Raw genomic sequence first — 17,533 nt, 5'->3', positions numbered from 1 at the left:
CAGGGGCGTTTCGACAACAGATCCGCAGCTGGGCTGGCACAAGCCAGGCCTCTTACCCAGTGGGGCTGGGCTGAAGGGACAGGGGAGAAAAGGTGACTTTAGTGAGGACTAAGCCTTGCCTCTGATTTGGGCCTGCATTTACCCTCCTGGGACCTATTGCTGGGGCTGGCACAGGCCACATAAAAGCAGAGGACAAAATGTGTTCCTGCCTTCCCTTCAGAAGGGTTTGGGGCCAAGGAAACGCTGGACTTGGGCCTCTGTTCTTCTCTAAGGAAGTAGCCATCATTTGTTTGTTTTCCTTTGGCCAAAAATAAGTTTTTCTTAATAATTTAAAAGCAAGATTGCCTTACACAGATGTAGAGAATTTATCTTTTTGTCTCCCTTTCCCACTTTATAGGTAGCTGAAGGCTTCAGGGAACCCAGACCTAGGGACGCATCAATGGCCCTGGGAGAAGAAAAGGCAGAGGTGGAGGCATCCCTGGACACAAAGGCCCCGTCCTGTGGGCGGTGGAACTGCAGAGAGCAGGAGGTGGACACCCCGGGGCCTGTGAGTGGGGAGCAGCCTCCACGCCTGGAAGCTGAGGGAGGGCCTGCCTCCCCTGTGTGGGGGACAGAGGGCCTACCTGCCCCTCTCTGCTGCCCCTCTGGAGCCTGCCAGTCACAGGCCAGCAACACCAGCAGGGAGCCAGTGGCTGGTGCATCTCAGCCTGCTCTCAGTTGCCTGCTTCCTCCTGCCGGTGTGGGGACAGGAGATCTGCATTCTGTGGGAAGCCAGGTAGCTACTAAGGTCAGTGGCACTGTAGACTTGCCTAATGCTGTCTTTTGGGAGTGCGTGCCAGCATTGTGTCACCATTTTACATGCTTTCCCAGTCCCTGTACAAGATGGGGCATTGGGGGAGCCTGGGTGAGGTGATTTCTGTTTTACAGGTTCATTTGGAGAATTGGGCCTTGGGGCCAGCAGGGGGCTCTGTCCACAGCATCCCCTGTTCCTTAAGAGACTAGTGACCCAGAGGGGTGGGCCAGGAATGCTCTCAATGGGGGAGCCCTGTCCTGTTTCTGACTTGGTGATCCGAAGGCCTTGGGGGCCCTGAGGAGACTTGAGGAAGGAGGGCCCAGAGCTGTGGTCTCCTGAGGGCTTTAAGACTTTATGTCCTTGGAACCCAGGAAACCTCACAAAGCTGCCCTGTGGTGGGCAGCACTGTTGCTGGGCAAGGAAAATTTCTTGGGCCTCCCTGAGTGCAGGGCAGTCTTGCCTCGTGGGAATCACATGGAGAAGGAGTCCTGCCTGCCTCTGTGATTGCGGGCAGAATCACTGAATCTTTCAGGCCCTCCATATAATTGGAAGGTGACCTGTGTGACCTATCCCTCCCATCGCTGACATCCTATTATGCTCTGCTTGCCAAGCCCTTTCATGGGAATGACTTTGATCTCTTCAGTGTCACTGTGGCCTTGGCTGTTGCATGCTGCCCCTATGGAGCCCCATCCTGCGAGGAGCTCTGAGCGTGACTGTGGGAGAAAACAAGCTGGGCCCACCTGCCTGGGAGCCAGGGTGGTGGGAGGCTCAGGGAACCTATGAGTCAGAGACTCAGTGAGGCAGGAAATACTAGTAAGCCAATTGGGCTGTTTCATGATGTGAGTCTGTTGCTTATTGTAACTCCTGTTGTGTTGAGCCCTCACCCTGTGCTTTTCACACATGAGCTCATGTAATCCTCGGGTCCTGAGGAAGTGGTGCTATTACTATCCCCACTTCATAGGTGTGGGAAGCAAGGCTCAATGTTACACATCTGGAAGGTGGCAGTTAGGGATTAGCACCAGGTCTGTCTGTTCCAAAGCCCGTGGCTGTAACTACTGTGCTGTTGGCCTCCCTCAGGGCAAGTTCTTCATCAAGCAGATAAAAATTTCAGTAAAGAGGCCGAGACGAATAATCGTTTTGCCATTATTTATTACCACTGGCATATGAGCTGAGCTGAGCTGAGTGGGTTTGGGTGTGTCTCCTGTCAGTGACAGAATGATTGAGGCTTCATCTATCCTCTTCTGAAAGGCTAGGCAATGTGTTCGAGCTTCTGCATGCCAAAGCGCTCGGAGTTCTCACAGGCAGGGTGTCTGGAGGAAGAACTCTTGAAAGGACTGAGGGTGGGATCAGTTTGGGAAGTGTCTCATGCTGCCACTAGCAGCACTATCTGATTCTTGCGTCGGGTAGCAGACTCATATCAAGGCCTCTCCTGAATGTCACCTGGGCTCCCCAAAGAAAACTCCCGATTTATCATCTAAGAAAGAAATGTAGCCCAGCTGGCATGGTTCAGTGGTTGAGCATCAACCCAGGAACCTGGAGGTCCTAGGTTCAATTCCTGGTCAGGGCACATGCCTGGATTGCGGGTTCGATCTCTAGTAGGGATGTGCAGGAGGCAGTCAATCAGTGATGTTCTTCTCTCATCCATGTTTCTCTCTCTCTAACCCTCTCTCTCTCAATAAAATATATATCTTTTTAAAAAGAAATAAGTAAAACTATGATACATCTATGTTAAAAAAAGAAAAAGAAATGTAGCTTACTTGTCACTTTTTCTTCCCTCTTCTCATTGCAGATGGAGGACACCAGGCTTTCTGCCTCAGAGGAGCTACCTCAGGCTACAGCCGTTCCCAGAGCCACAGCCCTTTGCTCAGGACATGATGCTGATACCGAAGATGACCCATCCCTCCTGGAGTCACCGCGGGCACTGGCCCTCAGCCAACAGCCTCACATCTCAGGTTTCCCTTTCTCGTCAAAGTGGAGGTCCACGGTGAGCCCAGGTGCCACTGCTCCGTTTCCCAGCTGCAGTGTCTCTGCCTCATCCCCTGGCAGCAGTTCCCAAGGACACCAAGAGAAGGCGGAGCCTCAGAGTTGCTCCCTTGCCAAGGTCTCTTCCCTGGAGCTGGTTGGCCCCCAGTCGGCCCCCTCCATGGTGGGACCAGGGCCTCAGCTCCAGTGGTCTCCACAGCCTGTGTCCTCTGGGGGTGATGGTCCTGGGCTGCGAAGGAGGCATCTATCCTTCCAAGCCGAGTACTGGGCCTGCGTGCTGCCAGATTCCCTGCCACCTTCCCCTGACCGCCGCTCCCCCCTGTGGAACCCAAATAAAGAGTATGAAGACCTGCTGGACTATACTTACCCACTAAGGCCCAGGCCTCGGCTCCCAAGCCATCTGGAAAGCCGCGTGCTGGCTGATCCTGTCCTGCAGGACTCAGGTGTAGACCTGGATAGCTTTTCTGTCTCCCCAGCAAGCACTCTAAAGTCACCCACTAATGTCTCCCATAGTTGCCCACCAGCGGATGCCAGTGCCCTGCCATTCTCTGGGCCCAGAGAACCAAGCTTTAAACGGTGGCACTCTGGAGTACCCCAAGAGCAGGGCAGCGTGGGGCTGGCATCTTGTAGCCAGCTCACATCTACTCCCAGAGCTGCAGGCAGCAAGGATACTACTTGGGAAAGGAGAGACCCAGCCCTGAGGGGTATGAAGGACTGGCGGACCGCGGGCAAGCACCTCGAGGTGGGCCCTCCCCAACTGAGGACATGGGACAGAGGATGGCCCTCATCCGGGCCAGAAAGAGAGAAGGGGGCTGGCCAAGGTGTCCAGCGCCCTGCCTGCATGGAGTCTGGATGGAAACCAGAAGAGGACTTAGAAAGTGATGACGAGTATCTTGCCCTGCCCACTCGGCTGACACAGGTTTCTAGCTTGGTTTCGTATCTAGGTTCTGTTCCCACTTTGGTGACCCTGCCCACCAGAGCTGCTGAAGGGCAGAGCTCCCTGGATGTGTCCAACAGTGATGGGCCCACTTCCTTCCCATCGGATTCCAGCCAAAGCCAGCTTCCCTCTGGGACTGTCCACAGAGGGCCTGGGGGACTTGAGGAGCAGAACCACTGTTTGCTCCGCTCCTTTCTCCATGCAGGGGACTCTGCAGGGGACGGCAGTCTGGTGAGCAGCCAGGCACTGGGGGTCTCCTGTGGGCCTCTGAGAACACGCTCCTCCTTGCCAGTTATTTTGGACCGGCAGACATTCTTGGACCCAGACCACAAAGGGCAGCCTCCCAGGAGAGGAAGAGAGTCGGGCAAAGAATCACTCATGCACTGTGTGAAGGTAAACTCAACATTAAGAGGCGTGTGTAAAGGTGTCTCATTTCTTCCCCCTGCCCACTGATTTAGTAACGGAACTTAGTAACATTGAGCACGCTTCATGTGCCAGGCACTGTATTGTACCTTATCCTATTTAATCCTCACAACTGGCTACCCAATAAGGACTGTTCTCATTTCACAGAGAAAATGGCAGCAAAGGGTTAGGCAACCTGCCCACTTACAGTTAGCAAGGGCTGGAGCCTGAGATCTTGACTGCTACCCCAAGCTGCTTCCCAAAGCTCTTGACCTTGAAGATCAAGAGGTACTCTGCACAAGTAAGTGCTCTCTTGACTGCAGGCCTTCTCAGAGCTTCAACTTAATAAAGTGGTGTGACTGCAGAGTTAGGGGCTATTAGATGTACCGTTTCCTCAACTGCTTGGCCACTGAACCTCTCATGGACCAACCAGGAATATCTGGATATAATGACTATTACAGGGAACAAGGTTGTCAGCTGATCTGAATTTGAATCATGGCACTGCTGTCTTAAGAATTCAGCTCAATCTCTTGAGTTTGCTTTTCCAAAATGAGATGTGTCACTTCGGGGTGTTGTGTGTATTAAATGAAATAATTCGTGTTGAGGGAGGGTGGGCTTTGCGTAGTCCTGACACAGGTATGTTCAGAAATGTGGCTCTCTGCACGCACACTGGGAGAGCCCCAGGTGAGCACGTGGATACCCCATCTGCACCACAGCAGGGTGGCCGGCCAGAGGGCCGTGTACCCATGAGATGGTTCCTAGCACTGGAGGCGGGCAATAATCTGCCCAAGATGTCCCGTGCATGATTTCATCTGTACTGTAAAGCAGGTAGGAGAAATGTTAGCATGTACCCTCCTTGGTGGTAAAAGCTAGAGAAATGATGAGGTGAAGTGCTTGGCTCACAGCTTCCCCAGGGCGAGTAGCTGGCAGGATTCTGGGGGCCCTACTCCCTGAGCAGTGTGGAAGCAGAATGGGCATGCATTGTCAGTTGTCAGCCGAATATTCAGGTGAATCATAACCAGTCATTTATGTCCACGTTTTTCCCAGGAACAGTCCGATAGTTAGTGGTGCTGAGCTAGGAACTGGTTTCTGTGGCAGGCATACCTCTTCTGTGCTGTGTCCCATCCCTGCCCTCACCTCTGCTCTGTCCGCATGCAGGGCTGGCTTTTCTGAGTCATATCAGGCTGAGGGGAGACAGAACCAAGGTGGGCTGTTCTGTTGCCCTGGCAGAGATCTGGAGTCATGGGGTGCGGACAGGCAGGGGAGGACAAGAGACCAAAGCCTCAAGTGAAGGAATGCTCTGGACCGGTGCACAGTCCATCGGAATCCCCTGGATATTTTTAGCCTTTTGAAAATGTAAACAGCATGTGTCTTTTATTTGTCTACACAGACATTTTGCTGTCAGCTAGACGAGCTGATCCACTGGCTGTATAACATAGCAGATGTTACCGACCACCTGACTCCACCCAAGTCCAGCCTTACGAGTCTCAAGTCTTCTCTGCAGCTTTACCGGGTAATACTCATGAGAGGGGGCTAAGTCACTTGATTATAAAGTAAAAGCTTAAATAGCATGTTGTGGCTCAGTTGACTTTTACCTGAAAACGAATCATAGGTCCTTTTCAAATTCTTAATGCCAAAAAACTAAAATGTATCAGTTATTTCCTAAGCCAAATAGAGAAAATACATTTATCCTCAATCAAAAATATTTAAGGGTGATTTCCAATGTAATTTTCCAAATATCTCAGGGATTGAGACGCATACATCTGTACTATTATGGAGTCTCTAGGCACATATGGCTATTTAAAATTAAAAATCCAGATTTCTCAGTTGCAATAACCACCTTCCGAGGGTTTAGTCCCACATTCATCTAGGGCAACGATTCTCAACCTGTGGGTCACGACCCCTTTGGCGGTCGAACGACCCTTTCACAGGGGTCGCCTAAGACCATCCTGGATATCAGATATTTACATTACGATTCATAACAGTTAGCAACATTACAGTTATGAAGTAGCAACGAAAATAATTTTATGGTTGGGTCACAACATGAGGAACTGTATTTAAAGGGCCAGAAGGTTGAGAACCACTGATCCAGGGGCTGCAGTGCAGGTAGAATGTTTCCACCACCACAGAGTTCTGTTGGACAGCACTGACTGATACTTAAGTGTTTAAGCTGAAATTATACTGACTCCAGAACATACCCAGGGCATTTTGATGGTATTTATACAAAGACACAGCTCTATTTACTTCTCAGTGTGTTTTGTTTGGGGGAGTTTTGCCTCTAAAAAAAACTGGTTTTTTGATTTCAAAAATCTCTTTAATGGTGGTTCTGATTACTACTTTGGGTCAAAATATTTAGGTGAGTTTGTGCCTACTGTTCTAGCATAATTATCAATAGGCTCCCCTTCACCCCAGAGTGTTTTGAATTAGATGATAAATTACACAGTTACCCTAAACATAACGTTAACCTTGACTGACCTGACCATGACTTCTGGCACGTCTGGTTGGCCAAATCTTTATAACCTCTAATGAAGGAGCAGGGGTGTTTGTGGTCTCAGCCTGATGCTAGTCTAGAAAGGGTTTTTCTGGGACAGTTCTTTGAATTTCTCCCACATTATAACCTGACCGATTGCCTTCAGCAACAGAGGCCGTGATTTCCTGAGCCAGGGCCACACCAGGCTGGGCTAAGCCTAGAATTCCCACCACACCCAGGCAGGATGGAGGGCCTTTGTTTTCCAACTTGGGGCCAAGTAAAATTTAAGGGAGGAGCCTCATCTGGGTGGGCCAGCTGCTCTACACTAGTGGGAATGCTACTGCCTGCTATGCAGAGAGCTCCTTGCCTAGAATACACTAAGCAAAGCTGAGTATGAGTCCTCCATGTGCTGGGGCCCACCTCTCAGAGGCCCAAGGGCAATATCATTGTGGGGAGAGGAAATTATCCTTGTTAGACTCACCTGGGTGGCCTTTCCAGAGTGCCTCAGCCCCACCCCCATCAGAGTAGGCGCCAAGTGAAACAACTCCATTCCCTCTATGTCCCTCATTCTGTCCAGTGCATCAACTTCCAGGCCAACCAGAGCAACATTCTTGCTTTGTGGGTAGAGGGGAGATCTTGAGCTGGGAGTTATCCCTGCAGGTCAGTGAAGCCTAGCCCTCGTGTCATACACACAACTAACTGTGGGACCACTCCGTCACCCGCTTTCCCATGTACTCTGACCCATGTTACCTACCTAATATATGCATGATTATGGGTATGTATTCAAATATGTTAACTGGACTCTATTTCACATACTTTGTCTTAATAGCATTGGGTTTGTGACAGCATATAGACATCAAGAGTATTAAATAACAACATAATAAGCATAGTATTAGGGCTGAACACAGGAACATAGTAAATCCAAGAGGAAAATTATAACCAGAATGTGAAACACATTCTGGACTCTATACTAAAAGTGGTCGTGGCTTTGACTCTTACACCTAGGGGCTAAAGGTGCATCAAAAACAATCGATGACAAGGAGTGGTACCTGTGAGGAGAAACAGATGAGCTCCTTTGAAGACTCAGCTTCCTTGATGCCTTCCCAAGGCCTAAAGTCTACACAGAACAGGCCATTAAGGGAGGATACGGGAGGCAGCAGTCCCTGTAGTCACCTTAACAGCATCTCTTGTGGCTCTTACTTGCCAGTTCCATTAGAATAGAGGACTTTTTAAGAATCCCATTGCCTGTGAATTTAAAGAAAACCTACTCTGTGAGGTGTGGCACAAGAAGGAAGCCCTGACTCCCTGTTGATAAGCCAGGCTCCACCAAGGGGGAAAACTCTTTTGTCAAACTTTAACAGAAAAAAAAGATTGCCTCTGTATTTACCTTGGGCTCCAAAGAGGTGGTTCAATGTCACGCTCTTTACTTAGAGAGTCCTGACGACCAGTGGGTTTACATTCTAGGTTAGAGGGGACTCAAGCTACCCTTACAAGGGATCATTTTGAATAACTTTTATAAAATGAAAGTAACGGAGCTTTTTTCTTTTTTTTCTGATATGCTTTAAGCAATTTAAGAAAGACATAGATGAACACCAGTCGCTGGCGGAGAATGTCTTACAGGAAGGGGAGGTTCTTCTTCAGTGCCTGCTGGATAACACCCCAGGTGAGATGCCAGAGGCTTTGAATTTAGCCAGCCTGTCAGCAACAGTCCAGGGCTCCACACACTCACTGTAAGGAGCCAGTAGTGCCTAAGCCACTCCCACATGCACCCATTGCCTTGGATTCCCATGACTGTCGGCCCCTCACATCATCACTGCCCCCGCAGCTGCACCATGTAGCAGGCAGTCACAAAGGAAAGCCGAGTAGAAGTCAAGTGTCGAGCTTGTAAGAGCAACACTCGTGCTTCTGCTTTCATCTTTCCTGGTGTCCGGGGTGGGAATGCTGGTTTTAATCCAGCTGTCCTTGGTTTTTGGCTAGGGTGTTCACAGTGGGGAGCCCTCGAGGCTTCCTCTCCTTTTCCAGCAGGCAGAACCCCTCTCTGGTTATCTGCTTTCAGGAAGAATTTCTTTCAGGATTTAAGAGCAGTCAATCTAGTCTGAGGGAATAGACTGAAGGAGGGGACAGAGGGGACAGGGCGGACAGTGGTGTACAAACTAAGCTCAAGCCTGTTTCGTAGGGTGGATTTCCAAGGTAGAAAAATGTTAAAATCACAAACGAGTACAGTAAAGCATGCATGGTGCAAGAATTTATGATGGTGTTACCCTTGCTGGAGGTGGATGTGCTATGGAGGATGAGGTAGGAGAATGCTAGGTTAAAGCAATGAAGTGATGGGTCCCTAAAAGCAGCCCCTAGTTTCCTGAGACTCAACATTCAGGTGCTAAAAGGCCATCTATATTGTGCCTCGGATTTGGAGATGGTGTTTATGCTATAAACAAATAGTAGAAGCAAAGCTGGGCAAGGCCTGCGGGCTTGAGAGGCATTGAGGCTGCCCTTTCCTGACCAGAAGTAGTGGGCAGGTGCATATTAAGAGGTGGTGAGAGCAGTTTCTCTCAACCTTGGCACTACCAATATTTTGGGCCACGTACTTCTTTGAAAGTGGTGTCCTGTGCATGCTAAACTGTTTAGCAGCATTTCTGGCCTCTACCCATTAGATGCCAGTAGCACCCTCTCCAGTTATGACAACCAAAAGTATCTCCAGCGTTGACAAATGTCCCCTGGGAAGAAAATCACCAGGGTTGAGAACTGAAGGAGCCATGGAGACACTGCAGGGATTTCCAAGGGGTAATGCTTATCCAGTGACTTATATGAGACCTTTGCAGTCCCCAGCCCTTGGGAAGCCGTTGTTTTGGCTCTTCTGGTATTCTCTTGCACTAGGGTTTTTTTGGGTTTGATTGGGGCAGAAATTCAGTATGCCAACCTCCTTTGCTACCTGTAATCACACCAGCACTTTACTGAACACTGTGTGCCAGACACTGCTGAAGCAGTTCACTTTTTTCCCCACTTAATTACAGCCCTGTGAGATGGATACTATTATTACTGTCATCCCAGTGGAGTGATGAATTTGCCTTGGTCACACAAGGAATGGCAGCCTGGCTCCAGCCCCTATATGCTGGCTCCTATGCTGCTGTCAGTGTCTGGAGGTGCAGGCAGTGGCCTGAGCAGGAAGGGAAGGAGCTCAATATCAGGAAACTTCCCAGAAGCCACATGTAACAATGGGCCCCTTAAAGGCGACAGACAGGTTCTTTGACCTTCATTTAAAAAACAATTGAGAAAACTTCTCAGTGTTTAATTTGTAATAAAAATATCCCACTTTGCCTTTCTCTCAAAGGAGCCTAGAGTGTTCTACTGTCAAAATAAGAGGCTTTTGGGGTTTCGTAGTTTTCAGGCTCTGTGTATCCAGTCTCTTTCAGATTGACACACTGCCCCTCCCCATCCTGTTTGGCACCCAGGAATCTGATTGCTTTGTGGAAATCACAAGTTCTCCTTGATACTCACAGGGTTTTTCCAGCTAGGTATACTCCAGAGCAGTGGTCGCCAACCGGGTGGTCCACGGACCACTGGTGGTCCATGAGGTCTGAAAGGTTGGTGATCGCTGCTCCAGGGCACATGGTAAGAGTCCAAGCACAAAGACACTGCTCCCCAGCCTCTGCCACAGCATAACCTTGGGGATGGGAAGCCAGATGAACTCCCCCCAAAATGTCCCAATCTCAGCCTCCTGCCAAAGGCCTCTCCACAGAAATCTGGCAGGTTTTCATTACAGTCCTATCTCAACAAACTACTCATTATACTGGATCAAATGGCTGGAACCTATTGGCCTCAAGCTGAACCAGGTCTTTATAAAATCTATAATAATAAAAGTGTAATATGCTAATTAGACTGGATGTCCTTCTGGACAAAGCTGGGGCTGCAAGGGAAACCGGGATCCCGGGTGCCACAGGGAAGCTGGTGCCGGCAGCCGGGGGAAGGAAGGCCTACTCTTGCACGAATTTCATGCATCGGGCTCTAGTTAAAACATAAGATCTCACTGGGAATATTTCATTCCTATTCCCAGCTTTACTTTTACTTGACTCCAACCAAACTAACGTTCTAAAATGGAAGTTCAAAAATATCTAAGTCCTCTGAACTCCACTGACAGCACACAGGAGACCGGGCAAAGGTCTGGTGGACGTGGAGGGGAGAGCCCATCCCAGGTGCCCTCACAGGCAAGCTGTACTGTGCACCCTGGCTGCATACCTCTAACGGCCCTTCCCCTCACAGCTCTCATGAGTTGTCAGGACAGCACTTTGCCCTGATGACTGTGCACTGGTGTGGCTTCCCTTGGGGCTGATCTCAACACAGCCAGCCTGTGCTTCTGCCCACCCGTCAGCATCCTGTGCAGATACACAGCTTCCCCTTTACCCCTTCCACTGCTGGCAGATGTTGCAGCTGAGGCAGGAAACTAGGGAGTGTTAACACAGCTGATAAAAGCACAGGAAACTAGAGCAGGCTTTCTGTTTAACAAAGGAAATAAAAGTTTTTAAGAAAAAAACAAGCTTGTTGTATGGGATGCACTCTGAACCTAGCCCATCCCTTTCTCAACTGAATACTTTATATATCTTTTTATTGATTTCAGAGATGAAGGGAGGGCAAGAGATAGAAACATCAATGATGAGAGAGAATCGTTGATCGGCTGCCTCCTGCACACCCCACACTGGGGATTGAGCCAGCAACTCGGGCATGTGCCATGACGGAATTGAACCATGACCTCCTGGTCTATAGGTCAGCGCTCAACCACTGAGCCATGCCGGGCTGGCTAACCATCTTGTCTTTGCTTGATTTTAGATATTTTCTTTTGAAATCTGTTCTAGAACTCACAAAAAGGGGTTCACAGGGATCCCCAAATGTTACCAGACTACCCATGCACATGCTAAATGATAGTCCCCCAGCCAACAGAAGCTAATAGGACCTGGTAGTAAGACCAGGAGCCCTAATACTGGCTTGTTGTTTTTTCATTTAAGCCTTCTGCTCCACATGATCTGGGTGTGCCCTGAGTCTTATCTCTAAAAGTCAGATAATACCAGTCACCATAAAACCATGCCTGCTTTTTTATGAATTACGTAATTCCAAAGTGAAGCCAGAGAAATTCTTGTCTCACTTTAATCATAAGTTAACAGATCCACCAGTACAATAGTGTTTCTTGGAGAGTCAGTTAAGAGTAGACATTCTGGCCGAAACCGGTTTGGCTCAGTGGATGGAGCGTCGGCCTGCGGACTGAAGGGTCCCAGGTTCGATTCTGGTCGAGGGCATGTGCCTTGGTTGCCGGCACATCCCCAGTGAGGGGGAGTGTGCAGGAGGCGGCTGATCGATGTTTCTCTCTCATGGATGTTTCTAGCTCTCTCTCTCTCTCCTTTCCTCTCTGTAAAAACTCAATAAAATATATTTAAAAAAAGAGTAGACATTCTGAAACCATTATGTAAAATGCTACACACCCTTGTATGTTCTTTTGAAAATAACTTGCATGATTTTTTTGGTCTAATTGTTTTGTTAGTGTTAAAGGATGTCCTCAGGAGGATCTCAAAGCAGCCCAGCGAGCTGGAGAGCCACGCAGATCACCTGTATGACACAATCTTAGCCTCTGTGGACATGCTGGCTGGTTGCACCCTCATCCCTGATGACACACCAGTGGCACACAGTAGTGCTGATGTGTCTGGGATGAGCCTAGTAAGTAGAATAACCCAAGAGAACACCCCCTCCTCAGACCCAGTGCTGGATTAGGGTACAGCTCTGACATTTGCTTGTTTTTTAGAAGCTTGAGCCAAGAGCTATTAAAACAAATAAGATGTTTCCCTGGCCGGTGTAGCTTAGTTGGTTGGAGCGTCCTCCCATACACCAAAAGATGGTGGATTCAATTCCCAGTCAGGGCACATACTCAGGCAATCCCCAACTGAGGCACATGCAGGAGGCAACTAACTGATGCATCTCTCACGTTCTCTCTCTCCCTTCTTCTAAAAAATAGCAATGGAAACATGTCCTTGGGTGAGGCTAAAAAAAAAAAAAAAATTTTTTTTTAAAATGAGATGCTAGGAGGAGATGCTACCATTGCCAGGAAGAAGTAGCGGGCGGGGGGAGTCCTCCTATGGGGACAAAGGCTCACTGCTGTGTTTTCCATTACTGTTTCACCCGTGCTGCCTGCTGAGGACTAGGATGCCATGCTCCCATTTCTATGGCAGTCCCTTCACCAGCACCCAAGGGCAACAGCAGCAAAACTTATCTATACCTCTTGCTCTTCTCACCCAACTCATTTGATACTCTTTCTCCAAGCAACTGCTGACAGCACCCAGTGCCTATAGACCCAGTTACTGGTAACTCCCCACACCTCCCTTTCCCACAAAAGTCTAGGAGGGGATAGTTGGGGGTAACATGTCTGGAAACTTAATAGTACAACTTTCTTTTGATCTCTGGAAAGGTCCAACTGAATGATAGGAGAGACGGGCTGAGAGAGTGTAGGGAGTTGGTACCCACTTTGGTACAACTGGACCATACTATCTCTGCAATTGCCTCTCGAATCAAAATGTGGTGCCTAACTCAGATTTTCCAGATTAGAACTATGACAAAATAAGGTAAAGGATAAAATCCAAGTATGTCAAGAGCAGGGAGTCCATGTATTTGTATCAGAAATTGAGCAAGTCGTTTTGGTTCTAAAATGTTTGTTGTATTTCCCCCCTCTGCAGCATTCTACCTATAACAAATGCTTCTCTTTCTCTTTCAGGCATCTTCTCAGGCAGAGATGTAATCTGTCTCCCAAAACCTGGCTGGTGGGAAACTTTCAGGAAGAAAGTAAGAGCCATTTAACAGATAATCAAGGGGGAAACTTAAAGCTAATGTACTAGCTTTAAAATGCCTTTCTCTTCCCTGAAATAAGGGGCAGTTGAATTACTATTTTCATTTAAAACGAATACTTCCCAACTAAAGTGTTCCTTTGGTGCTTGTCTGCAAAGAGCATGAGGCTTTGCAGGCTTTTGATAAAATAATATTAATAGTCATATAGGTCTTTCTTCCCTTCTGCCCAGTTAAAAGCAGACAGAGCTCCTAAACTAGTCCATGCACTGAGATCATGTAAAGAAGGCTGGTATGAGAAATAAGGTACCAAATACTCAGTACTCTCAGGCATACAAAAGGACTCAAGTGATTGGTTGGTTGGTCAAGAACTTGGGTCTTTTCATAAAAATGAAGCTTAAGTTTATAAGTCCCATTTAGACGACTTTAGAAGAGACCTTAACTCTCTAAATTCATAGAAGATTCCTCTACAAATTAGGGGATTAGACCTTTTGTCATCTTCAGGGCTTAGGGGTCCATCTGCCTCCCTAACTAATATCTTAAAGGACAGTGTGTTGGGGACATTGGGAATTGCCATTGAGCTACAGCAAGTCTATGGACTAATGAGCCATCAAAAAGGGTACCTTGAGGAGGATGCTCCCCTCCATTCCTACTCTCCTGTGGAAGGGTAGTCCACGGTCAGGGAAGGGAAGGGCATGGATAGGGTCATACAGCCTGGTTAGCTACAGAAACTAAAGCTGTAAATAGTGAAGGGCAGAAAGGAATTCTTTGTTGCTTGGGAGTTGACATGTAAGTACCTTGATAGAATTAAATCTACAGATCAACCATTTAAAACATCGATTCTGTAGCTTTTAAAGCAAAGCAATCATCCATTGCTGGTAACCACAGATAATGCAAAAACAAAAATCAATTCATTTCTATTGGGCTATGAATTAACATGGAATGAGAAAAGCACATTTCCCCCCATGTAAGTTTAGTATTATAGTGAGCTAAGATTTAAGGAAAGGGTTCTTCATACTTAAATATATGAGATAAGCACTTAAAGATCTTTTTTCAAACTCCTTCAAGATTCTCATTTCAGGAAGGTGCTTTAAAAAGGAAGATCTTTTAAGTTTGTAAAGAATGAACAAGTCATCTTGAATCAAAAGAAGATGATGATGGAACAATTACTCTCACAAGCAAACTTCCGATACCCCTCAGAACAAAACATTTAATACCAAATTACTTTCTTTAAAGGAAATTTAGGACTTTAGTTTTGGGGGCTGAGCCACATAATCTTTAATGCCATCTCACCCACATCCATATGAACTAAAGTCCTATTATAAATGTAACTTCTTCTGCTTTAAAATTTCAGACTGCATAGTCACTGGGAAATGATATAAAATTTCAATAGTAGCTATATAAAATTCAGTATTTCAAGTGCCTGCTGCTACTATGGTATGATTTACCGTAATGCTTAGTTTAAGGGCATGATCAGAATTAAACTATGTATGAAGATTCTGCCTGTATTATGATTCTTCATATTAATCTTGATCCCATACATAGATTTTAACAGCCTAGAACTGGTTAAAAAGGCACATATGTCTAATAGCCTGTTTTTATATTGTTATATTTCACCTTCCCTTTGATCTTTGCTAGGAAATGGTACATGCCTTTCCACTGACTTTCCACTGAGTATGTTACAGGGTAGCCATTAAGAGTTCAACCCAGTTATTTACTAGTACTATTTGATAGGCATGAAAATAAGTCTATAGGTCAGGGAAAAAAAATTGATGACAATCCTATGGGAACAAACTGGCTAGAGTTATAGTAATTGAATGCTGCATATGCCATTATATTCCGACTCAACCTAGTAATTGTAATGACAGAAATCTTCAGGGTACTTTATTTCATAAAGTACTGTTTCCCAAGAAAGTACTACTTTACGTAGAGATGAACTCAAGAAGATTTTTGTTCATCTCCTTTGAAATAAAGTGTGACTGAAGGATGCTCATTCTAGACCCAGCTGAGAATGCCACTAAGGAATATCAACACAGTGGCTAATTACATCTCCAGCGGTGCTATAAAAAGTTGAAGACCTCCCTTAAAACTGAAGCTGAAATTGTTTCAGCCTAGGAAGATGCCAGCAACAATTTCATGAGTCAACATGGCTGAGTTACAGTTCAAGTGGCCTGGCTGGCCAGTGCATAGGGGTACACATTAGCCTTAAGGACAACAGTGGCCTATGGTGGCATAAGTGTGATTATCAAATCCCAAATTTACCTGTTGGAAAATTTCCTAGTAGTCCCTTTAAATTAGTAAAAGTTAAGTCCACAGGGAAGTGGCAGTACTAAGAACTCTATTGCTAGTTTCAAGACCTAGGTTCTTGTTACAGCTCCATGGCTGAGCTCATCTGCAAATCAAATACAATGTTAACAACACAGGGCTGTTCTGAAGCTTAAATAGGGACATAAAGAAGGGCTGATGTAAAAATATGCTGCAATGGCGACATGTTATGTATGCTTAAGGAAGTTTCAATCCAAGGTCAAAGAATAGGAAGTTACTGCTTAGACCAGAAAAGCTATCATTCTGCAAGGATTTCCCAGAGACTGCACTGCTTAGATTTAACTTACTCTTACATAAACTAATTCATGGCAGCCACTTACAGTTTATAGTTCAACAGGTGACTAGGTAAAAGCCCATAGTAGCTTGAAATGGGTGTACTTGAAAAGGGGGTAGGAATGGGATTTTTTTTCAAGACTGCATTTATTGGCATATTAATAAAAGCAAACAATGGAGCATGCGGAAACATCTTGCTTAGATACACTCCATTCCATTCTTGACTGTCATGGGGGAAAGAACACTAAAATTTTCAAAACTAAATATGTAAATATGCTTACATCTTAAATTCATATAATGTTTTTTGCCAACTCACCAAGAATAAACTGACAGTTTGAACAACTTGCTGTATAAAACTGAAGTGCATGGTGTCACACTAACATTTGTATCGTTTATTACTTTGGAAGATAGTTTCTGAATTATTTCCCCCTTTATACCGTATTGTAAAGCCAAAAAAAAAAAAAAAACCTTTGAAACATTTTTAAAAAAATCTTCACCCAAATAACAATTTGGTAATTTGAGTTCAGTTGCCTTATGAGAGGATGAATAGATCCAACAAGCACATCTATAATACAAAGTAAAACTATGATTTTATTGTGAAATTCTCATAGATGGAAAATTAAATGGAATATTCTGTCCATTTCATTTTACAATAATCTTACCACTTATTTTTGTACCACGTGTTTCAATTGCCTGTTTAGTGAAAATAAAAATAAAAACCTTTAGTTTTTGGCTTGTTTTTAATTTAAATTTTATCACTGAATTCAGGACCCCACCATAAAATATGTTGCCAACAACCACATCCCAAGCCCCTAAGTAAAGAATATTTTGGCGGCTACCTTCAACCCCAAGGAAAACAGTCTTTGATTTCTATTACCTTAAAATGCCAGTATTAGCAAAAGATTTTTGTTTCTCACAATAAAAACAAACCCTAGAATCTTTAAGGTCCTATTTAACAAAATTTTCACATGTGCAAAATTCCATGGAAATAAATATATTTCTCTCACTTATTCCCATCTAATGTTCATGTTTTCAACTAATTATTAGGGACATTTCTAAAATTAGGGCAATCAAATAGTAAAATTTTCCTTCTTTCTATTTTAATGCTTTACCTCTCCTCCAACCTAAGTTACACAATTGTGGAGGATAAAATAGTTGACATCTGACCCCGAACACAGAAGAAATATTAGCACATGCGTTAGTCTGATCATTTGCCAATTAAGGAAAGGTGATACTTTGCACCTTGAACACATAAAAGAATTAAAGTATTGATTAATGAAGCCATTTCAGATGGTTTTAGAGAAGGATCAAAGATAACAGACTATATAGCATACATCCTAAACTTATTTTGCATACAATTTAATCTCCCTGAACCACTAAGCTTGGGTAAAATCCTACCCTGCAGAAAGCTTCCCTAGGTCATTTATTAGGTATATTATCTGGAAAGCATAATGGACGCTGCTCTAAGGTAGGTCTACAATGCCCTGGTTGCACACACAAATGGATGTTTTAGGAATAATACAAGGCTCTCTTT

The 17,533-nt window shown here is 45.8% G+C and overlaps 1 protein-coding gene across 3 annotated transcripts; it reads left to right on the top strand.

The window, feature by feature from the left end:
• Nucleotides 1-379: 379 nt before the first annotated feature.
• Nucleotides 380-16,727, top strand: CEP68 (centrosomal protein 68kDa). Of its 3 annotated transcripts, XM_015557900.1 has the most exons (7): nucleotides 380-787; nucleotides 2,583-4,106; nucleotides 5,506-5,628; nucleotides 8,152-8,248; nucleotides 12,113-12,285; nucleotides 13,334-13,401; nucleotides 14,470-16,724. In XM_015557900.1, the coding sequence occupies exons 1-6, from the start codon at nucleotides 440-442 to the stop codon at nucleotides 13,355-13,357; spliced, it is 2,289 nt and encodes a 762-aa protein (XP_015413386.1). In that variant the 5' UTR covers nucleotides 380-439; the 3' UTR covers nucleotides 13,358-13,401; nucleotides 14,470-16,724. The 3 variants fall into 3 exon arrangements, with proteins under 3 accessions (XP_015413386.1, XP_006778596.1, XP_006778597.1); XM_006778533.2 differs by having other exon boundaries at nucleotides 13,334-16,727; XM_006778534.2 differs by having other exon boundaries at nucleotides 381-547; nucleotides 13,334-16,727.
• Nucleotides 16,728-17,533: the final 806 nt, after the last annotated feature.

This window comes from Myotis davidii, unplaced genomic scaffold, assembly GCF_000327345.1.
Source record: "Myotis davidii unplaced genomic scaffold, ASM32734v1 scaffold6, whole genome shotgun sequence".
NCBI lineage: Eukaryota > Metazoa > Chordata > Mammalia > Chiroptera > Vespertilionidae > Myotis > Myotis davidii.
The sequence above is the reverse complement of the archived record's forward strand: the minus strand, read 5'-3'. Positions and strand labels throughout refer to the sequence as shown.

What these genes read in the sequence shown, in the direction of transcription:
- CEP68 (XM_006778533.2), top strand. Translation starts at nt 440, where the DNA reads ATGGCCCTGGGAGAAGAAAAGGCAGAGGTGGAGGCATCCCTGGACACA. An exon ending in GAAGCCAGGTAGCTACTAAG is followed by an intron (nt 788 to 2,582) that starts GTCAGTGGCACT and finishes TTCTCATTGCAG; the next exon opens with ATGGAGGACACCAGGCTTTC. An exon ending in CACTCATGCACTGTGTGAAG is followed by an intron (nt 4,107 to 5,505) that starts GTAAACTCAACA and finishes TTGTCTACACAG; the next exon opens with ACATTTTGCTGTCAGCTAGA.